The sequence below is a fragment of the Cladophialophora carrionii genome (assembly GCF_000365165.1).
Source record: "Cladophialophora carrionii CBS 160.54 unplaced genomic scaffold supercont1.9, whole genome shotgun sequence".
Classification (NCBI taxonomy): Eukaryota; Fungi; Ascomycota; class Eurotiomycetes; order Chaetothyriales; family Herpotrichiellaceae; genus Cladophialophora; species Cladophialophora carrionii.
The window spans coordinates 250,214-272,377 of record NW_008481834.1 but is presented as its reverse complement, the minus strand read 5'-3'; the positions used below and the strand labels follow the sequence as shown (position 1 = coordinate 272,377).

General features: G+C 54.7%; 9 protein-coding genes across 9 annotated transcripts; 3 read left to right on the top strand and 6 right to left on the bottom strand.

The window, feature by feature from the left end:
* Positions 1-212: 212 nt before the first annotated feature.
* Positions 213-2,353, top strand: G647_09183 (uncharacterized protein; the record flags this gene model as incomplete). The annotated part of the gene is made up of 3 exons (XM_008733488.1): positions 213-443; positions 502-648; positions 695-2,353. 3 exons carry the CDS (start codon positions 213-215, stop codon positions 2,351-2,353), a joined length of 2,037 nt encoding a protein of 678 aa, XP_008731710.1.
* A 1,587-nt stretch (positions 2,354-3,940) lies between these two features.
* On the bottom strand, positions 3,941-5,749 carry G647_09182 (uncharacterized protein; the record flags this gene model as incomplete). The annotated part of the gene is made up of 3 exons (XM_008733487.1): positions 3,941-5,316; positions 5,369-5,433; positions 5,490-5,749. The coding sequence occupies 3 exons, from the start codon at positions 5,747-5,749 to the stop codon at positions 3,941-3,943; spliced, it is 1,701 nt and encodes a 566-aa protein (XP_008731709.1).
* A 3,783-nt stretch (positions 5,750-9,532) lies between these two features.
* G647_09181 (methylthioadenosine phosphorylase) lies at positions 9,533-11,386 on the bottom strand (the record flags this gene model as incomplete). Its single annotated transcript, XM_008733486.1, has 4 exons — positions 9,533-9,778; positions 9,975-10,126; positions 10,637-11,146; positions 11,338-11,386. 4 exons carry the CDS (start codon positions 11,384-11,386, stop codon positions 9,533-9,535), a joined length of 957 nt encoding a protein of 318 aa, XP_008731708.1.
* Positions 11,387-11,978: 592 nt separating this feature from the next.
* On the bottom strand, positions 11,979-13,586 carry G647_09180 (uncharacterized protein; the record flags this gene model as incomplete). Its single annotated transcript, XM_008733485.1, has 2 exons — positions 11,979-13,309; positions 13,358-13,586. The coding sequence occupies 2 exons, from the start codon at positions 13,584-13,586 to the stop codon at positions 11,979-11,981; spliced, it is 1,560 nt and encodes a 519-aa protein (XP_008731707.1).
* Positions 13,587-14,280: 694 nt separating this feature from the next.
* On the top strand, positions 14,281-15,209 carry G647_09179 (uncharacterized protein; the record flags this gene model as incomplete). Its single annotated transcript, XM_008733484.1, has 2 exons — positions 14,281-14,306; positions 14,354-15,209. The coding sequence occupies 2 exons, from the start codon at positions 14,281-14,283 to the stop codon at positions 15,207-15,209; spliced, it is 882 nt and encodes a 293-aa protein (XP_008731706.1).
* A 250-nt stretch (positions 15,210-15,459) lies between these two features.
* On the bottom strand, positions 15,460-16,485 carry G647_09178 (uncharacterized protein; the record flags this gene model as incomplete). Its single annotated transcript, XM_008733483.1, has 2 exons — positions 15,460-16,365; positions 16,432-16,485. 2 exons carry the CDS (start codon positions 16,483-16,485, stop codon positions 15,460-15,462), a joined length of 960 nt encoding a protein of 319 aa, XP_008731705.1.
* Positions 16,486-17,083: 598 nt separating this feature from the next.
* G647_09177 (uncharacterized protein) lies at positions 17,084-17,794 on the top strand (the record flags this gene model as incomplete). The annotated part of the gene is made up of 1 exon (XM_008733482.1): positions 17,084-17,794. One exon carries the CDS (start codon positions 17,084-17,086, stop codon positions 17,792-17,794), a length of 711 nt encoding a protein of 236 aa, XP_008731704.1.
* Positions 17,795-18,890: 1,096 nt separating this feature from the next.
* Positions 18,891-19,829, bottom strand: G647_09176 (uncharacterized protein; the record flags this gene model as incomplete). Its single annotated transcript, XM_008733481.1, has 2 exons — positions 18,891-19,304; positions 19,425-19,829. 2 exons carry the CDS (start codon positions 19,827-19,829, stop codon positions 18,891-18,893), a joined length of 819 nt encoding a protein of 272 aa, XP_008731703.1.
* Positions 19,830-20,398: 569 nt separating this feature from the next.
* G647_09175 (uncharacterized protein) lies at positions 20,399-21,724 on the bottom strand (the record flags this gene model as incomplete). The annotated part of the gene is made up of 1 exon (XM_008733480.1): positions 20,399-21,724. The coding sequence occupies one exon, from the start codon at positions 21,722-21,724 to the stop codon at positions 20,399-20,401; it is 1,326 nt and encodes a 441-aa protein (XP_008731702.1).
* Positions 21,725-22,164: the final 440 nt, after the last annotated feature.

Sequence of the window (22,164 nt, the reverse complement as noted above, 5' to 3'; positions counted from 1 at the left end):
CGGATAAAGTTTTCCGACTGGCCCCTTCCCTCGCTAGCATTCATGCTAAGCTTCTAGGGACTCGACTGCATTTACTTCCTCCTCACCTTTCTCTCACTGCTCCCTCACCATGGATTTTCTGTGCTATTAGCAGCCCCAATGCTTCAAATCCCGTTCAAAAGCTGTCTGTGAGTCAAGCCGGCGTTGTATCTTCGTTTGTACAACTGGCCGCCATGCCTTCTCAAGGATCTCAACCGCTTTCCCAGTCGTCTCCTTTGTGTCTTCCGTTGGTCAAATTTTCCTATGCTACTGTTTCGAATGATAATATTGTTCCCATACCATGGATCCATCTGTCCAGCAAGAATGCTCTATTTGCCGTTTTCGAAACCAGCCCCGTTCATCTCGAGGATGGCCGTACGGAGGACAGACAGAAGTTCAAGGTCTTGAAGGATCCAGAAGTCATGGTACTCGAGCTGCGGAAAGACTGTCCTTTCTTTTCGTTCACTACTTATCGAGCTACAGGAAGAACTCGATCTCAACGCTCTTTCGGTCGAAGCCCACGGTGTTCTGGCTCAAGCCCCGGCTGTCTCGTCTGCTAATATTCCTATCGTCGCTGTTATTGTCAAAGTCCCAATGATTGCTATCAAATATCCTCTGGACAATGGACAGGTGACAGTGACTCCTACTGAAGCCTTCCTTGCTCACCATCATTCAGATCCGACGTTTCCAGATCCGCTTCAGCAAGAACGAAGACTATTACGAAGCCATGAAAATGCTGGCGCGCGCCAATGTCCCTACTGTCGAAGCCGGCACCTTTCCCAGCGTCAAATATCAGCCAGCTCCAAAACCGCCTTCCGTTAGTCTCATCGCACCTGACGAATCGGCATCTCAGGTAGATGGAGACAATGGTGGGCCCAGAACATACGGTATCAATGACGGCGCGTCCTCGATCTCAGGCTCTCGACTAGCTCCAGGGGGCCCATCCGCGATGGCACCTCCCCAGACGTTCTCAGCATTCACAAACCGTGGAGAACATCGGGTAATGGCACAACCGCCAGCTATCAGCACGATGCAGACAGGTCTCCCAACAGAACCCCAGCCAGGTTATCGGATTCCAAACATTTCATTGAGTACAGCCACAACTCTCGTCCCTGGCAAGCAAGATTCCAGATCTTACCCTGTGCAGCCTCGTATCCGAAATCCGGAAGGCGACTTGTATCAAAGAGAAAGCATTCCTGTGGCTGAAAGGCAACATGGGGATATCGTAGCGGCGCATCTTTCCCACATTCCGATACCCTCTCGGGAAGTGATTCATGCTCTCGCCCCCAGTAGGCAGGAAAACCCGGTTCGGCCAATCGGACAAGGGGCATCAGATCATCCTCATTCGTTGCATGCGACCAGAAGAACCACGTCGAGATCCCAGCATGGCCAGAAGGACGTACAGTTACACGAGGCCGGCCCAGGCAAGCCAGAGCCTCCCACGAAGACGACCGAAAAGGCTAAGCGGAAGAGAGGTGCTGCCAGCAACACGAAGAAGGCACCAGCAGCCAAAAAGCCAAGAGCAGCTGCTGTTCCTGCGAGGAAGGGGAAGCCGGCTCCAAAGAAGTCACCGGTACCGACTGTTGAAGAATTGCTTCAACGGCCGGGATACAGCCTGCTTCCTTATGAGTCCGCTGGTCAGGCTCCAACCTTGCCTCGTGCGCAACAGTCCGTCCGCCAGCAAGAAGGATTCAGCCAAACGGAAAGACCGAGTGCAGAAATACCAGAATCAGAGCACGAAGCCCACAATCGCGACGCCGTGAGCCCAGAGCTGGGCCAAGCCGTGAGCAGCTGCATAACCCGATCTGTTTCACGGGCTCTTGCCGCCCCTCGACCAAATGTCTTAACCAAACAAGGGCCGACAGATGTTGCCGCCTTCGAAGGTGCACCGCCACCATGTACGCCCGCAGATCAGATCATGTGGTACGCTGCTACCCCTGCGTCACCAACCGCGCAAGCACACTCCACTCCTCTCGAAGCGTGGGAATCACGTCGAGGACCAAGCCCTAGCCAGGACCTGCCACCAGCCACTGTGCCTGCTACGCTGAGCGACCCGTTACTGCCCATGGCACAACAATGCATGGTCCACGATGAGAATTTCGACCTCCTGAATGCAGACTCTCGGCTCGAAGCGTGGAACAACCTTGCACCTCCGACACGAATAACCGCGTTGAGGAGTTACTTTTGTGGATTAATCCTGAAGGAAGAGTTTGTGGATTTGGTGAAGAGTATAAGTTCATTGTGGGAGGGAGCGATTTTGGAAGGCCGTGTGACAAGGGATCTCATGACAACCGCGAGGGAGACTGCAATGGACGACGCCGCAGGACAGCTGTAATCAAATACGTCTAACTCCAGGGAAGCGGCAAAGTGAAATCAGGCCACCTGTTTTGAAGCATTCAGAGCATATCCTATCATCAAGCCAATCTGCATTGTGCTGTATTCGCAATTTGGGAAAGAGGTTCAGTTATAGACATTAGCAGCAATTATCATGAACAACCGAGTCCAACTTCTTCGAGCTTGAAGTCTCCACATTTTTCTCAGTCTGTCACAGTCTGCTACCTCGGGTCCATGTAACCCACTCACAGACTGACAGATAGAATCCCTCGCAGCGAGCAAGGAAGGTGGTAACTGTACGAGGTACGAGCGGCATATCGACCGAACGGATGTCCTTCCTCCGCACTTGTTCAATACTTGTTCGGAGCTCTACAGAGGGACCGGGGGACGCCGCGTAGGGACCCCATCGATGCACACTGTCAAAGACACACTGTCGAGTTGTGGTGCCGAGTCCCGCACAACTGGCACCCAAATGGACCAAGAGAGATAGATATATGGTGGCTCGACTAGAGCTACTTACTGCACGTGGTGGGGTGGCGACGCGATTGACGCGGTTGCGCAAAGAGATGAGGAAAGAGATCCGAGATCCGCAAGGAAGTAGATCTCGCGTGGTCGCGTGGATAGTACGGCGAAAGATACGGAGTATGCCATGGATGTCTCTGGCCGTGGATGTCTCTGGTTCAAGGTGGTGGCTTGCTTGTCACTTGGAGTCAGGCAAAAGTTGAGAGAAGAGGAAGAAGTTTGGGATCTGAACATGGTGACCCGACTTGTCTCAATTCGAATCGCTTGAATGCTCACTAGTCTCTCTGTATAGTGGAAAGAACTTTGGTGAGTCACCTAGCTCCATGCTCGCTCATGCCTGATTGATTCTCACGTGCAACGCCAGATGCTAAAGAGGTATGCACAGGAGATGAAGGATAACCGCTCACGCATACATGCCATCGTGGCTAAGCCACCCCTGATCCCCTTCCTATGTCCCGTCCTCTGATCTAAATGCCCTTTTGACACGTAGCCTCCAAGGATGACCACCGCAAACCCATAGACGCGGCAGGAATATTGTAGCAGAAAGAAGACAGCTTCCAGGAAATGCCTCTTGGAAGTGGACATCAAAAAGCGAGAGCTTGCTGAAACGAGAGATCAACAACGGAGAAAAAGGTTCGCGTGGTTTTCTCGGAATTGGTGTGCATTTGTTTCGGACTGTTCTTGCATTGACGGTCCTCGCGATGGGACTTTTATTCCCTTTGCATTCGAGGACCAGACAAAGGTCCGCAGATAAAAAGAAAACGGTCGGTATGTGTGTGACCAATACATGTGGTGGTCTCACGATCTTCCAAGCTCGAATGCCAAAGATCGGTTTCAACAGTAGAAAGTCCCTCCAACGCTGCCACCAAAGCAATGCCCGATTGTTGGTATAGCTCAATGATGGATGCACAAGAAGCAGCAATTCCAGGACGTAGCTCGAAAAAGCCCAAGACCGCTTCGCTATCATAACGCCCCAAATGATCCATAAAGATGGGCGAAAGACCGCTCCGGACGCCAGGCTAAAACGCATTGATGCTGGGAAAGATAAGACAAGGGGCCGAAGTCGCTAATAGGACAGCATTCGGTGGTTGCGGCGGAGGGCGTCGAGACCAGATCTCGCTCCAGCAACAGGGGTATATTCCAGGCCCATGTCCAGATCCATGTCGCTATCCAAGGTTCTTCGACCCATGGCGGTAGGGCTTGAATCGAGAGGTGAGTGTTGGCCGAAGGCGAATGTCTGAGCCCGAACAAGCTTGGATCTTTGTTTCACCTTCCCGAGACCTCGTTCGCAGTCGAGAGCATGCTCCTTCGCGTGCATCTCGACATAATTTTGAGGATAGCACCTCATCCGGTAGTCTTTGAAAAAGTTGCTATAGCCGCCGTCTAGAATGTAGGCTTCTGGGTATGTCAATGCTGGGTAGCAATCCGCATTGACGGCGCGGTCTTTGTTGCGTATGTACTTGGCCATGAGAGGCGCGCGGTGAGCAGAATATTCACAGTGAAAGATGAGCAACGCCTTCGGAGTCGGCTCGATCTCGAAGAGTTGAGCTGCAAGCTTCTCCTTGTCGTTGAAGTTCACGGCACCTTCGATGTGGCCGCCATCATACTCGTATTCGAATCTGCAGTCAATAACGACGCGCTTCTCATACAGATGATCGAATTCCCCGTCTAGCACCGAGACCATCGTCTCCTTCGATATCCGAGGAAGGCAGCCCGTTTCACCTTCCAGGTTGAAGTGGGGCAATTGAGGAACATGTGGCGCTTCGACGTCCATAATAGAAGGTAATAATGGAGGAGGCGGGCTAAGCCGGTCCTTCTCTTGCCTCATCACATCTTCGGGATGCTCAAACATGCTCAAAGACCGTCGGAACTGCTTGCGAGGTCTCACGAGAGGGTTAGACGACTTCCTCATGTGGTTGGAGACGGGGGAGCCATTGCGGGACGAATGGCCACTGGCAGCCAGGCTTGGGCGAGAGCGTGGAGGAGCAAATACAGGAGCAGATAGTCGTGCAGCAATTTTGTCCTGGACAGGAGAGCTTTCGAAGATCTCCGAGAGTGAGAGAGAAGATGAAGTCGCAGGCTTGCTTGAGAAGTTGCCATTGCCAAAGCGGAAGGGCGGTAGCTGGCTTTCGAGGGCAGGCCGCTGCGGTATGGTGCTGGTACTAAAGCCCTTAGCTTTGGCTAATGAAGGCCGTAGAAATCCTTGTTTCCGTCTCTCTTGAGGAAGGTTCAGCTGCGGAAATGCGCTAGGAGAATCAGTCGGAGCCGGGGAGGGTATTGACATCGTCTCCGTCGGAGTCGGCTCTGGTGTAGGTGACTGCAACTGGATTGACACTGTGCAGAAAGGCATTTTGTGTGGCAGGGGAGATACGTCCAGGTCCATGTCCATGCAATCATTCGCCCCAGGGGAGGAGGACGGTATCGGGGGTGTCGTCAGGTTTCCTTTGCAATCATTAACCGAGAGAGCCCGTCTTGCCAATCAACAACCACTCACTGTGACCTTCCTGTGCAAACAGACCATTGGGAAAGAGGGATCTTCGAGGCGTAGGTAGTTGCGGACTAGACACAGGTTAGCATTGGACAAGACATATCATTGCGCCAATGTGCATGCAAACCTCTGATCTATGTGGAAGTTCTGTGAAAGGTCCGCAGCCAGGCTGGCCGTGGGGGACGACCCTCGAACAGGCTTGAGGCTGAAATAATCTGGTTGTGACTTCTTCATTGACAGGTCTCGGAAGTTGAAGCTGTTCGTGCCAAAGGATTTGGCAGCCGCGAACGAAGCATATGATGGAGGAGCATCTGCTCGGAAGCCACCGCAATGGCCCATGAATACTGGAGGCTGCATGGCCGCCAATGGTGATGAAGCTTCAATCATGTTGTGCTAACGGAGAGATAGATCTTCAGCTGCCTTTGCTATTCTTCGTCTCTTTTCATTACCGCTCGGGAACGGCACCAAAGGCGGTCGAATTCGTCGGGATCCCGTCCGAACAGTCGGTTGCACAACGTCGAATGCCGAAACCTGGTGGGGGTGACAAGGAATTCAGACCGGAACTGAATCGACAGTGACCCTTCTGGAGCTCGATATCAGGCTCTTCTAAACAGCCATCGTGTGGGATGTCGGACTGCAGGGAACGGCTGGCGGAGGACGTGTATGAAGTCGGCTTCTCATATGCCAGTCACGGCGGAGGCGGTGGTGACTGTCAATGGACACCGAGCAATAAGCTTCTGCTTCTCTCACTGACAGGAGACAGCTGGGCTGAGGAGAAGCTTCGACCTGGAGCTCGGTGGCCTGAAGAAGGAGGGGAAGGAAGAGTTTTAAGACTGGTGCGTGGTAGGCGCTGTTGTTGCTGGGCAGCATTGACGTTGGAGAAGTGGGAGATGCAGCCCACTGGAGCCCGCTGGCGTTGCACGCTGCAAGGCACAGACTTGCAGCGTCCCAAGAGCCCCAGAAAGGACCTAGAGACCGCTATTGCGGGCCCGCCTGTGAATCCAGAAGACTGGTTGGCAGAGAACAACCGCTCAGCTGTGGCGGCACTGGCACTGGCATTGGCACTGACAGCCGCTGGGGCGTCGGCTGATCTGTTCTACGGCTACTGCATCTATGTATCTATGCCCTGGATTTATTCCAGGATGATTGTTACCGTTCGAGACGCGCATGTCACACAGACCACAGCGAAGAATCATAAGAGGACGCTCAGTGCAGTCCCAGGGCAAGTCCAGAGCCAGCCCGCATTGCCCGGAAGCCCGGAAGCTCGGACGGCGATGCCCATTCCTCGACTTTAGGGTTGCTTAAGCTCTAAGCTTCAGAACCCACCGCCAGGCCTGCCACTGAAAGGGCCGCCGTGCCTGATCGAGCCTCGCAACAATCCGACCCAAGGATGCCGGGTGAATAGAGTTCGACCTTATACGAACTGCTCCGCTCGCTGGCCGCCGTAGCTTCAACTGCAAGTTTGTTCCAGGTTTCGCGTCTTGAAGCAGCCACTCAGGCCGTCGATCCTGTGCTTTTGCGATATTGCCGTGTTCCGCTTTGATGTCATAATCGTGCCTCCATCCTCTCGTCGGCTGATCAAGGCCCGAGTCACTCGGACGGTGTATAGGATCTCGATGCAAATCTGTGGCCTTGTTTTGTCCTCGCTTTTCTCTGGCGCTTCGAGAACCTCCAGCAGCCACTGTCACTTCTGTCAATTTTAACCCGGATCGGAACAGTTCTCCATCTCAGCGCGAAACCTCTTCTCTGCGAGCTAGCCCTCAATTAGGAAGGCTAAAGAGACTTGAGCGCATCCTGCAAGCCTCGCGCCGCATGACGCGAGGTTGCCCTGTGCAATAACCGACTGCACCGGCCTATCACAAGTTGCACCTTCCAGTCTTGCGTGTCAAAGGAAGCTGTGCTTGGTGCTCTGGTTCTGTTGCTGATGTCATCTGGGCCTACCTTGCGATGAAAACCTCGACGAGCCGTAATTCTGCTTTGACCAGATGGGCGCGTGCGGAAATCACGATGCCATATTTACTGCCATGTTTTCGGGTCAAAGAATGGTCTGCCCCACGAGAAAGCACGGAGCAACCCGAGAAAGAAGCGAAGGCCCAGATGCCGCTGTGGCATTATTCGTAAACCTCAGGTCACCGAGGCCGCTGACATGCATGTGATTGGATTCGCACACATATCTCCCTGGAGGGAAGGTCCCAAACAAGAGAATACGTACCTCGTACAGGTGGTCTTGAGATTTCACGTGGTGCAAACAGAAGGACATGGCCTTCAGCTCAGCTCGACATTGGATTGCGCCATCATCAATTCTTATCAACCGGTGATCAAGGCCCCCCATGCCTTATCCGATAGAGCATGGCTTCAGTCCTTAGTTGCTTCATCCTCTCGCTTGTGGCTGTTGCCCACGGGGACACCGTGCGAATGAGGCCGAGAGCTCTCTTCCCTCAACGCTCACGAAATCACTTCAGTGTCTGATACGGAATCCTCGAGGCGTGACTTGTTATTGTTCAGTACGCCCTACCTCGCCTCACCTCGGACTGTCTCCCGTGGACACAAGCACAGGAAGCAAAGCACATGCTGTCAATGGTCCCGCTAGAATTGTGCGGCAGCTTGTTTCACACTAGTCATGGTTGCTCTCGGTTGCGGCGTCCAACTACCGATCCCCCACAAATGGCCGCCCACCAACATTGGCAGTTCAAGCAAGAAGATGAACCATTGTGACCATCTGGACGACACCAACATCAACCAACTTGCCGGACTACGGTCACCATACGTCACTCGTTGATGTTGAGTCTCTTGTTTCCTTGATTTCTATATCGACATCCGGCTATCGAGGCCTCTTTCTTCCGTTCGGAATCGAGATCGAGGCGCAGTCAACCAAAGTAGATAGCGCAACTTTCGTGCCATGGTGATGCAGCCATCTGTTCCTGTACGCTGACAGCGGGGCAGCAGGAACAGTCCTTGCTTGAACCGTCTACGTACTGTGGTTCTCGTAGTTCACGGCCTTTCCCCGCTCAGTGCGACACAGCTGAGTCCGGGGAATTTGCTGGTGAGACTTAATGTGCAAGGTCTGTAGCAAAGTCGACGTGGCTGTTCGACACGGCTTGTACTGCCCGACCACAAGCAAACTTTCATCTAGTCGTCACGGGTCAAAGTCTCCGTCGATTGTCTCAGCAGCGTCATTGTCAGCTGAGCAGATTTCAACACTCGAATTGATGCCTCAAGGTTTTGACTCAGTTTGAATCTTTGTCAATGGTGTTGAACCTTGACCGGAGGAGACGTGTCTGCCAAGAATGAATGTCAACAATGACGCGTCGGAGGCGCCAACTCACGTGATGAGATCGGCCTTTTTCTTTGAACCAATAGTGGAGTGGATCTGCCCCGGTCATGGAATATTAATCTTCCGTTCCGGGATTCTTGCTGGTATGGACATCCGAACTCGCACAATGTCAGACATTCCACCGCTGACATTTTGAGCTCCAACTCGGGATGGTTGGACTCTCCATCAAGCCTCTGTGGAATGGATACTTGGGACGTGCTTGACCCGCTTGGCATCTGGAACGTGCAATCGACGTCAAGACAAGGTTTGCAAGATCTTCTTGCAAAGTCATTATTGGCAAGCGAGGCAACGCACGATGGAATGTTACCTTTGCGAGTACGATCTTAATTTCCCAGCCAACTTTATTCCAAGCTCATTGCCGCCGATCGACATTATTGATGAGGGAGCCAGGCAGGATTTTGCAGGCCGGCCTGGCCTGATATACGTCATTGCATGTCTGAAATATCTACAGTAGGTACGGATGTTGCCTGTGGACGAGTAGCATGTGTATGCTGACCTTCGAGTAAGTCACAAAACGCCGCCTCGGTGGCTTCAGGTGGCTTTCGTAGAGAGCTTTGAGTACCTACAGATTCAATCCTTCTCGTGCACTCATATCGTCTATGTCTACAGCCACGCTATGTCTCGCCTGGTTTTCTTTACCACAGTTTGACGTTGAAGTCAAGCCGCCGGAAGGTCACTTACGTTCTTTCCCTTCTATGCGTGTCGTCCCCCGTGGGTTATGCATTCCGCACGTCGTATGTCGCATTCGCACATCTTCCACCACCCGCTGTGTAGCTCGACAGCTCAACGGCCCTCGCAGCACGACACGGCTGCCGAGTCCGTACCTTTCCCTACCCTCAGAAATACCCCTCAAACAGCCACCTCAACTTCTCGAGCGCCTCCTCGCTCCGTCCCGCGGGATACGTACTCACGCCATACTTCCTGCCACCAGCGAGATGCTTCGCCTCCACCAGGTCGAGATGTTCCTCCTTGGAAAGCTCGTCGAGCACGGCGGCGATGAAGCGCCGGGCGTTGACGGCGTTGGCGCGCATGTGCCCCATGACCATCTCGACCGAGACGTCTTCGTTTGCATCATGCCAGCACTGTGATCACGAAGTCAGGAAGCAGGTACGTAGGTGAGTCAATGATTAGATCGGTAGGTGGATGTTTGAAAGAGCAGAGCAGGTGTATGCGTGGACGTGGGAAAGAGCAGAGCAGGTTGTATGTGTGAACGTGCTGGGTATTAGGCAGAAAGGGCGAAACAGGAAGCAGGGAAGGGACAACGTGAGGAATACGTACATCGTAATCCGTGCTCATCAGGATGACCTGGTACGCGATCTCGGCCTCGGCGGCAAGCTTGGCCTCGGGCAATGTCGACATGTTGATGACGGTGCCGCCCCAGCTGCGGTATAGATTCGACTCGGCCCGCGTGCTGAATTGTGGTCCCTCTGCTCGGTGATCAGGTTAGTCAAGGACAGCGTAGAGCAGCATAGCATAGCATAGCATAGCATAGCATAGCATAGCATAGCAGGGTATATCAAAGGGAGCGGAGCAAAGCATCGCAAGGTAATGCAAACTCTGCAGTCAACACATGACTCGGTTTTTTTCCGCATTCCACTCATTCTTGCAAGCAAGGACGGCTGCTCCGATAAGTCGCCACGGGGCAAGAATCAACACCAGGCGTGAATCTGGCGCAGGCTCTCCAGCGAGACAACTCTACCCTCGATCATCCAGGCATCCCGCTATAGTGGGACTGGGTTCTTGACTCGGAGGGACAGGGACCTCGACCATCACGATCGTGCACCACATTGCCACTCCGCTCCGCTTCAGGGACTTTTGGGGGAAAAAAAGGAATCGGTTGCTGAAGTCACACCACGGCGGACAACGCAAAACCAGAAATCGACAGAGACTAATTCGCCCACCAACGTTCGCTCATTCGCTCATTCACTGGTTCAACTCACCCATGACGATCACAGTCCCCTTATCATGCAGCACCACGCCCTCGCCCTCCAAGCTATGCCCACACCGCCTGACGACATCGCCGACGCGTTTATCGAATGGATCGGCAAACGGCACATGACACACGACGCCGCCCTCGAAGAAGGTCCACGGCCGCACGCCCTTGGTCCGATCGATGACCTGGTCCGGCACGACAAAGTCGCGCGGCTTGACCTCCTCGGCCAACGACCCGGCGGCGCTGAAGGCAATGATGCACCGCACGCCGATGTGGCGGAGGGCAGCGATGTTAGCCCGCGAAGGGACCTCGTGCGGCGCGAGGGCATGGTGGGGCCCGTGGCGCGCCAGGAAAGCAATTGGGATCGGTCGTCCCGTCGAGGGCGAGGGGTGTTCGAGGATGGTGATGGCGGAAGAGGGCGTGCCGTAGGGAGTTGTGACGTTGAGGACCGCGGCTTTGTGGAAGTCCGCGAGGTGTTCGAGGCCGGTGCCGCCTATGACGCCGATGTGGACCGTGGCTGAGGTGGAGCGATGTTAGCGGTGGTGATATTGCAAGGTGAGCTGATTTCGATTCGAACGAAGAGGATGGTGTAAGGAAGAAGGCTGAGCAGGGGGAGCTAGAAGGAAGAGGGGGGCCCTTGTTGAGGGGTGACGCCATGTAAAGGGATCAAAGTGGTGAGCGAGTACTGCAATGAAGGAGAATCCAAACCTGGATATGTGTCGGGGATGTCTTCCTCCTGGATCTTGACCTCCGCCATCTCTGCGACGACGATGACTCTGAAAGGGAAGGACTATGTTAGAAATGTTCACCTTCGGCAGATCTTCATTGCTACGAGCGATAAAGAGTGAGTAGGAAATGAAGACGCACAATGAACTGGATAATTTGGAACTTTACTCTTCGGATCGCGCCGGTCAGCAAGTGATACTTTCTTCACAAGAGCCTGAGATTCTAGTATTATCTAGGTAGCCTCAATATCCGTCATTCTCAGTCACCTTCCGCTATGCTAACAAAATTTTCCCCAACTTGGGATGTCGACCTTTGAGATGATTATCACTCCAATGTCTCCATCTCGGAACAAAATTGGACCGAGGTCGAGGAGAGAATTGCGCCATCACTTCTTCTACGAACACAGCGAAACATTACCTACCGTGGTACGGAGTACTCTATAAAGTATCAGGCAACGTAAACGAAAGTTCATTCCCGGCAGATTATAGACACGATTTGCTCAGATACATTTCCTGCAATGTCCGAATCGCCAACCTTACTCAAGCTGGGAGTCAGTATAGATTACTCCCCCAGGGATAAGAACAGCATACATCGCGGTCAGGCATGCCAGCGAAGCATGCCCATCAATTTGCTGCCCATAATATGCGTTCTTCCAGTGCAAAGTTTGGGCTGTCCGAAACCACCGACGCCGACCTTTGCAGCTGCGCCTGGGGTCTTGACACCGGCACGACCATGGCCTCGGTGACTGTGTAGGGTTTGCGAATGGGTTCTTTCGCCGGTTCTGTGAAGTCAATGTCGAACTCATCTCGGTTACATTCCACCCTTTTGTTGGTGAAGATGACCGGTCCTTCGAGACGTGTCTCACCAAGCTCGACCCCTCGATGGCTGGCCAGGTGAGACAACAACTGATCGTGACCTTCGTACGCTCTAGAATCTCCCAGAAACAAGCACACCAAGCAGCGGTAATTCACTGTTTGCGTGGCATCACTTTGTTGCATATGACACTTTGCGAGGAAAATCCGTCTGTAGCGCATGCCCGAGGGATGGCAAATTACGCTATTGTCCAACTGATAGACGTTCGCGACTTGAACAGCAGGCGCCCAGAAATGGCATTTCTTGTTTGTGCAGTGATATGTCCGAGCTTGAGAACCTGGCGCATGGGAGTGCGCCAGAGCTTCAGAGATCTTGCCGTCCCGTAGCTCTGAGGTCTTCTTGCAGCACCGACCAGACTTCTTAAGAGATGCAACAGTTGACGGGGTTGATATGTCCGACGTCATACTCAATCCAGCAACGGCAGACAACCCACTCATTGAGTGCATTGAGTAGCCCGTGGTATGTCGTCTGACTGGTGCTATCGACGATGAGTTCGTGCTCGATCGGGCGGGTGACGGGGGTGCACCCTCGTGAGTGCTCGTACTTGACCGAGTAGTGATGGAGTTTGTCGACGTCGAAGTACTGCGACGGGATTGCAGCATGGTGTCTGGCTCTGACGCTCTCGCCGGAGGCGCTGGCGGAGAGCCCATGACAGGGGTACTTTCCATCAAGGTGACCGAGCTCTCGCCACTCCTATCCCGCCGGGACAAAAGCCACCTCCCAGCTTTCTGAGCCTTTGTGCTTTCCGTATCAGTTGGCCTTTTCTCAAGCCGAGGGGGAGGACTGCGTTGGGTCTCCATGTTCTCGCTGGTCCGCTCCGGGACCGGTGGCGACTGCCCTTGAGACCTCTTTGCCTGCTCTGGGGGTGAAGTCGGGTTATCCGCCTTCTTCTGTTCAGCGGCCAATCTTCGCAGGAACAGGCCTTGTAAAGTGATAAGGGCATCCTGGCGGGCCTTGTCGCACGAGTTGATGCACATTTCGAAGTCAACAACGCCATCGTCACTCCTAGCTTCCGCTAAACCCGCCAACAGTGCTTTTTGGACATCGATCGTGATCTGCATAAGGGCGAAAAGGGTGGCCGCTACGCGTCATCAGTAGGCCGCTCGAATGCGGAAAGTATTTCCCTTACTGTCGCCAATCTCGAAGTCTTCGCCGAACCGCAACTTGCCTTCTTCAACGGCCTTTTTGACCTCACTTTCGCCCTTCTCAAGGGACTCGAGCAGACGGTCGGTTGGTGGGAGAGCGCCATGAGCTTGACGGCGCGCCTTGATCTGCCGGAAGATCTTGCTACCGGCTTCATACGCTTGGAGGATCCCAGCAACCGCACTGACAACAGCGAGGGGCTCTAAGCCGGACATGTGGCTGGTGGGCAGGACGGTTCGTCGACCCAGAGCGACAAAGAGTATGTGCGAAGCGATAGACACCGTGGGAGGCTTGCGCAAAGCAGACCTGGCGCTGGAGAAGGGAAGGAGGACGTCAGGCTGCGCCCCATTTCGCACCTTGAGGCAGTCCCGAGCTCAACGGCTTCAACTTGTTAGACGGGGCGCTAAGGCACTCGGTCTGGCTCACAAGAGCCGAGATGCATGAGTTCGAGCGCGTGGCTGCTTGCCGAGACATCTTGGAGTCTTGGACTGCATTGCTGCTTGGCAGGTGGGTGGCCAGCAGGGGGGTCGCTGTTGTGAAGGTCGCTTAGGAGTGACTGCCTACGAACCTCCATGGACTAGACGGGAGCAGAGACGGCTGCCATTCCCACAAGCCCGACAAGCCGTGCGGAAAATGATGCCTCGTGGCGGAAGAATGAGATGATTTCAGGTCCACCAGGCGTGGTGGGCGGGGAAAGGAGATGAACACGGAGGGGAGAAGTCAGGTGTGAGGGAGTGGTCACGTGGGAGACTCACCGGCAGATCCTCGGCCAACCCCGAGGACCTCGCACCCCGTCGCCATTCATGGTTTGCGTCTGAAAGTCCGTCTCTTCCTGGCTTCAAGGCTGATGCGAGTCCTTCCGCCTCGACACCCCAAAATTTGGAAGGCAAGAGTCTCTATAGAACCGGGATGTTTGCGGTACCCAACGCGAAAAGGTAAGCTGCGCAGACTGACGGCGAGACAAATATCTGACCTCGCCAAGGGTCAAACGATCACGTCTCTTCCACGAAGATGACGACTCGCACGCCTCACGCGCTTCGTCAAGATCCATATCACCAGGCGAACTGCCAAGTGATATTGCAGAGGTATCGTACGGCTTCGAGTACGATTTCGTGACGCCTACGTTGTCGGACGTGAAGACTTCTCGGCCTCCGGTCGCGCCTCTTCCACTTGATGACGCTGAGAAACCAGAGTATGAATTCCGACTCTTCGCGCCGGGCCCGAGCTCTAGGGCACAGCATCGTCAGGACCAGCCAGGTACAGCTGATGCAAAGGTCAGGCTGTCGGCAACGCCAGAACCTATTGCTCTCGCGGACGTGCTGTCGCTGGATAAAGCGCATTTCGTCCACCCAAACCGCCCAGAGAGTTATTATTTTACCGCAGCACTCCCAGAAGATACCGTCCGGCAGTTAAAGGCCGAATATGCCGCTGTTGCAATGTCTAGCACGGACGTTATTTCCCTGGCAGAGTCAACCCGATGGCCAGGGACGGCACTTCCGTGGCGGGTGGTTCAAGTCGGATTACTCAACAAGCAGTCTAGGTCCAGAGTACAACAGCTGTCAACGCAGGTTGACTCGACGACTAGCCAGCGTAACAGTTCAGTGCAACCGAAAGCCCGGGCCAGGACCAGACCATCCAAGAAACGTCGGATCCTCGTCCGTCGACGGCTCGCTCTGCGGAAGGAACTCGCCAGCCAAGCGAAAGCGACGGAAGAAATGGAGCGAGAGAAACGCACTCGACGAAATCGCGAGAAGAAAGTCAAGAAAAAGGAGAGGGAGAAGAGGAAGAAAAGCGAAGCCGGTGGCGACGAGCAGGGCATGGAGCGGGGGGATCCTTGACGATTCCTCAGACACAAAGGTACATCAATATCAGACGCGGTGGCACGAACGATACCGAGTGCTGATTTAATCTGATCGGTTATTTCGTGGCTCTATTCCACCTCCTCCGTTCACAAGCGAGTGATTCGAGGCTCGGGAACGAAACACAAGCAGTTCGTTATCTCTGCCGTTAGATATTTATCCTCTGCCAGCCTGGACCTTCCGGCGCACATCGCCTTGCTTGGCCTCAGATATTAGGTCCTTACCAGGCCTACATCCAGTCCAAGCCAACTTTCTTTGCCACCTTCTCAGCAATCCGCTCATAGTAGCCAGTGTTAATTTTGACCCCGCTCGCCTCTTCAGCCACAATAGTAGGCATGCCCCTGTCCGCGTCGGCGCAAATCTTCGCATCAAGCGGCACATTGCCCAGGAAATCGACACCCAGTTCCTGTGCTTTTGCCTCTGCACCGCCTAGGCCGTCGTGGCCCTGGTGACCGCTGTATTGCGCAAAGATCTTAGTCTCCTTGTGACAGTGGGGACAGACAAAGACACTCATGTTCTGTACCATGCCCAGGACTTCAATGTCCATCTTGCGGAACATCTCCACGCCCTTGACAGCATCCTTGAGAGCAATATCCTGCGGGGTGGAAACGACCACCGCACCGGCCAATTCGACCTGTTGGCCGATCGTCAATTGTACATCTCCCGTGCCGGGCGGAAGGTCCAGAACCAGCACGTCCAGCCCGGGGGACCAATCCACTTCGTGAAGTAGCTGTTGTAGAGCTTTCATTACCATCAACCCGCGCCATGCTACTGGGGCGGACTCGCGTGGCAAGAGATACCCCATAGACATACTCTTCAAGCCGTAGCTCGTCAACGGGACGAGCATATTCTTCTCCGTGAGCTTCGGTTCGCCCGCATCCGACAGTCCGAGGAGCGTAGGGATGGAAGGACCGAAGATGTCTGTGTCCAATATGCCGGTCCGCAAGCCGTGGCGCGAAAGCGAGAGCGCGAGGTTCACGGCCAGCGTCGACTTGCCCACGCCGCCTTTCGCCGAGGAGACGGCGATGGTGTGGGCGACATTGCGAAGAGGTCGCTTCTGCGGGAGCCCGCGTTGGGCGCGCGGAATGGTCGGTGCAGGGCCTTTGCTTCCTGGCGCAGGCTTGCGAGGGAGACCCTGGTGACACCGGAATCAGCATCGACACAATACTTGAGCCCGTGAACGAGGGAGCGCAGGACGTACTAGTGGGTTCTCATGGCTCAGAGATCTCGCGCAGGTGCTGAACCCCTTGCGCATAATCTTGAGTGTCAATGACAGCCGCGAGCTGAGAGGCCTCGTAGACTGTCAGAGATTCAGGGTGCTTGCGAAGTCGAGATCGACAGCACCCATGAGCATCCTACTAGAAGAGGCTCGACGACGTCAATGCGCCCTTCGGCTCATCATTGTTCCGAAGCCGAAGTCTCGCAGCACCACTTTCATACTCGCCGGCTTCTCACCTGTTCTCTGCTCGTACGGAGTACGGCCACAAATGATAAAGCTGCCTTGTGATCTGAATGGTGCGACCTGACAATGCACAGGTAGGCCCGCGATATCAAGCAGACTGGGCGGGCCAGAGCCAGGTAATAGATACAACCGCAAGCTGTCCTCAGCCACGCCTTTTGACACTCAGCCCGCCGGTGGATTTCGTGTCTTGAGCACAGGAGAGACAAATCTCATGAGCAGCCACCTAGCTCATTACCACGTAGACCCGCGTCCTCGAAGCACAGCGGAAGGTGTGTGACTGCTGGGCATTCTCTATAGCAAGTCACCCTTGGCTGCGTCACCAGGACCGTGGCAACAATATTATGCATTCCCCCCCCCCCCCCCCCAAAAAAAAGCCATCCTTATTCCCACAATGACGACTAGGCTGGTCGGCCTGATAGGCGGCATGTCCTGGCAAACCACCGCGCTCTACTACCAAACCATCAACCAACAGGTCGCCGCTCACCTGGGCGGCATCCACTCTGCCAATTTGCTCCTCCGCTCTTTGGACTACGCCGACATCGCCCGCTTCACGACCACCGGGGACTTCGACGGCATGACCGCGACACTGCTCGCCCACGGCCACGAGCTGAAGCGGGCAGGTGCTCAAGCGATAGCCCTGTGCGCCAACGTTGCGCACAAGGCCGCCGACACGCTGGCCAAGCATGTCGACTTGCCGGTGCTACATATCGTCGACTTTACCGCCAGGGAGGTTGTCAAAGGCGGATATCGAAAGGTCGGGCTGCTCGGCACCAGGGCCGTGATGGAGGACGACTTCTACACCGCGAAACTGAGAGAGAAGTATGGGCTGGAGGTGTCGGTGCCCGGGGTGGATTTCCGGGAACAGGTCGACGGCTTGATCTTCAACGAGCTGAGTAGAGAGACCATTGGTCGCGACGTGAGGAGGTGTTTCCACGACGCTTATGCGAGCTTGGTCCATGATCAGCACGTCGAGTGTGTCGTGCTGGCGTGTACCGAGTTCAGACTCGTCTTTGGAGTCGACGACTTTGCCGTCCCGACGTTCGAGACCACAACACTGCACGCCAAGGGGATTGCGGAATGGGCGCTTCAGGGTCGGACTTAGGGACTCGGAAGGGGGACGACGACGACGATGACGACGACGACGACGACGGCGCTGACCAGGAAAATGATGACGAGAGTCGGTGCTCTGTGTCGGGATACCAGTTTGCGTCTTCTAGTCATTTCGTCCATCAATGCCTGCCGCCGGATTTGTCTCCTCTTAATCATCACAGGTATATTCAGTGGCCCTGCTCGGTGGTACAACACGGGTAGTATCTGCTCCGACCAGACGCCAGACTTGTAGTTCCGTCCCACGAGAACTCCCACTCCCAGTCAGCACGAGTGCTCGGATGTTTTGTACCGTATCCACTCCCATCTCCCCATGCGTGTCCATTCACGGTTGTCGATGCGTGCAGCTTGCAGCCAATACCCATACCCAGGGTTGGGCGACGACTTTAAGCTCTCCTTCCTCCATCCGGAATATCCAGCTTCCTTGCTCGTATGGCCCAGATCACAGCTCAGATCAAACAGCCTTCTTCAGCGCTTGACCATCAGACAAGACTGACGCAAAGCTGCTTCGTAGTATGGCAGGGGGAGTAGCCGGTATATGCGCATGTATGCACGCATTGTTCCACATTGGCAAGAAGCGCAGTGATTCCCTCCGCAAGCCTCTCTCCTTCTGAGGAAAGGCATTGCCCCGCCACAGGAAGACAATCCACCCACCCATACACCATTAGTCCACTTCGAATCAAATGGCAAGGAGAAGCAGCACCGTCGGGAGACAAGCCGCGCCCATCAGGAGTGCTAGCCGATCATTTCGCACGGCGCGTCGAATGAGACGAAACCATGTCTCGTCTTCACTGCATTTGCCATTGCTAATCCAGTAGCCGGGAATTATCCTCGAGCCGCCGCCCACGACTTCCTAGCTGCACGCACCCATGCTGTAGGCACTATCAATATCCGTGGGAATTATTCCCGCCGCAACACCCATCTTGTAGTCCCAGCGCGGATCGTTGAGAGTGCCTGATGTTTTCCAAATCCAGAAGACATGTGCGGATCGTTAGTCTGTTCCTTGGTCATATCAGACACCTCAACGGGGAGACAATAGGGACAGGTATGGTATAAGACAGGGGAAGGATAGCCTGGCGTGGGATGACAGCCTAGCTAAAGACACGTACCCAACCCTGTGCCGTCTTCTCGTACGACATGACCTGCGCGGCCCACCACTTGCGGTAAAAGCCCTTGCTTTCATCCCTGCTGGGGTTCCAATCGTCCGTCCACTCCACGTCCGTCGCGACAGAGAGGGACCATTCGCCCACGAAGACAGGCCAGTTGCCGGACCGGTCGTCGCTGCACGAGAACCGGATGTACGCGTCCTTGTCCTCGGCGACGCCCGCGTACTTGACGTACTGGTGGTCGTCGTACGCCGCGAGATTCAGGTCGTGAGGGTACTCTTTGGGATCGCTGGATCCCCATTTCTGGTCCATCATCATGATCGATAGCTGCGAGTCCGGAGGCACATTCAGGGAAGATTCGGTGGCGCGGATCTTTGACCACGCGGCCGAACAGTACGTCTATCATAATGGAAGCCTGGGTGTTAGCGATCCTGGGTTATCAACGATCGTTACGTAGCGACACCATCACCACCGCCGCCGCCACGCGTGGACCGAAATCTCTCCACTCCGTTCACTCACCTGGCGCATACTGTCCGTGTTCGCTTTCGCGTCGGGATATTTCGCTGTGTCGGGATTGCGCTCCGGCTCGTTGACCAGTTCCAGCGTGCCGACGGTTGAGTACGCTGGGTTGGTGTGGACTTTGTGCGTGATCCATTCGAGCCACTGGTCCGCTCGGTCGTAGTTGTAGGTGCTGTAGAAGCCTGGGTTCGGGTTGAGCTGGCCAGTGAACCCGTCTGTGGCTTGAGCGCCGGGCGCGCCGTGGAGGACGGTGATCACGTATAAGCCCGCGTCCTTGGCCCACCCGATGACTTGGTCAAGATAGTGCTCGCCGCCTTGAGGGAAGTGTTCGCTCTTGTCGACGATGCTCTCGAGGAACCAATAGCCCACGGGGATACGGACGGTGTTCAGGCCGTAGGAGACCATATGCTTGATCGTAGTGTCAGATTAGAGCAGAAGGACAACCAGCCTAGAGCGTGACTCCCGACCTACCGTCAAATCATCTTTCGTGATCCACGAGCCCCCGGCCCAAGCCCCGACGTACACTTCAGCACAGCAATATCCTGCCACTTATTATCAGCCTTCAGCAGCCGTTCCGATGCCGACGGCCACAGATTCTCAGGGATATCCTACCGAAGTGTCCGGCCTGGCAACGCTAGGCGAGGTGGACACCATGAGAGGAGCTAGTGAGTTGTCGGATGAGACAGCGTCTCCGAAGGTGGAAAGGATTGAAGTGTCGCCGAAAAAGGCTGACCAACAGTCTATCGGATGAGTACCGTTTCCCTGAGGCCAGACGAGCGTGACTGAAAAGGACCCTGGCATCGCTATGTTCGGCTATCCAAGGCCTTAGAGGTGGATGGTAGTGTATCGGAGAATGTTGGACTCGGATACCGAAACCGAATGCGTGTCCTTCATTCTACTTTGTTCGACAGAACCAACCTTGAGGGATTGACAGCACTGAGGTTCTTTCTGAGAGCTTGAGTGGCAAGCCGAAATCAGTCAAATGTGATTTTCTTGCCCTGAAAGGAGGCTTGTGCCTGATCCTGCATTTTCCTTCTCTTCGCGGCTTCCCAAGAAGGGTGAATGGGCCCTTGGTCATCTCGGGATTTTTTCTTGTCGGGATTCAATGTCCGATCCCTTCTAGTGGCCGAGCGATCCTCCGTTCGCTTTTGAGGGTCCATCCTCTTCCGGAACCGGTCCTTTTGGGGATCATGTTGACCTACTGCCCCCCTTCTTGCATCCCATCCCGCACTCCTCGCATCTTGCGCCTTCTGTTTCCCGAGATGTTTTGCCTTTTCTCCGTACTTGAGCTCGGCGATTTGCTGGCGTGCACGTTGGCCACGTCGATTCTTGCGCGGTTTTGGCAATGCGGGCCCACGGTGCTGATCTGCATCTCCTTCAGAGTCTGACCCAGAATAATAGCCTCCCATACTGAGAGATGGGAGAAAAGCGGTCGTGCTAGGTTTTTGACGCAGATGTGGCGCAGGAGGCTGCCTTGCACCACCAGGCTCAGAAACCTCGCTTGGAGTCGGCGATAGTGAAAGACTTTCTCTTCCAGCGAACCTTCCACCGTCGTGACTCTGACGCCCTGTTCTTTGTGGTGACAGTGATGGGATAGCAATGCTGTCTTCCTCAGAGTCCTCGCTTGAAGAAGCCAGCCGACCTCCTGCATATCCAAGCACCTCTTCATCCGTTGCATCCGATCCTAAATCCTGTTTCTCCCTGAGATCGGCGTGGTCCTCCATGTCACTGCCTGAGAAGCCATCGAAATCACTATCCAACTTTGGTTCTGCTTTCCCAATGGCTGCTTTGCTGGCCGGGTTTTCTGTTCCTATGGGCTTTGGTGGCACGGCCTGCGGGATACCAAGCACAGCATATATCGACTTCATGATCTCCGGCAGTGCCTGTTTGACGGGGTTTGAGTTGAACAACCTCCCCACCACATTGGCCTCGGCGCCAGGCTTGACATTGTCCAACATAGGTTCCAGTCCGTAGGCTTTGATAAAGATTGGGTGCTCTCTGATGCGTTTTGTTTTGAACAGGTTCTTGAAAAGTCGGGTCTTCGCTGTTTTGTCGAGTTGCAGTTGCTTGAGGACAATGACTTCCTCCCGTAGGCGCAGCAGTGTCTGGGGGGCATCGCTGGCAGTCTTTTGGCGACGGCCAAGTTTCTGTCTCTCGAAACCTCTAGCAAGCTTGAGCGCGTTGTGCAAAGCCTTCACACCCTGGCCTGTCTTGGCCTTCAGTCTGGAGACTTTTAATTTCTCATTGTCGTCCTCGCTATTGAGCGATCCAGCGCTGTCCTCTCGCTTTCTTTTGAGCATGGTGTAGATGAGCGTTGGCTCGCCACAGGCCGGTCTGTACAATGGCTCTCTGAATGAAACAGCTTCAGGATGGTCAATCCACACTCAGGCGCGACAGGGAAGTGAAGTCGGAGTGAAGGTCGAATGAAGGCCTCGGCCAATTTTTGACTTCGCTTAGGTAAACGACTAGGTACTAGGTAGGATTACCAGATGACTAGGCGGTTGCCTTGGGCAAACTCCCTTGCCCAAAATGCCCCGTCAAAATCACGCCTGATTGGGGCTTGGGCTTAGGCCTTAGGAGTCATGCACACGCCCCGAACGGGCAGTGGAGTGCCCGGCCCAACCACTCATAGCTGGGGGTCCTCGTAACCCTGAATCTGACCACCGTCATGGCCAGCCTGCCTTGGCGTACTTGAGGCTGAGACGCGACCAGCTGAGAGAGCTGGACCAACGTCCATCTC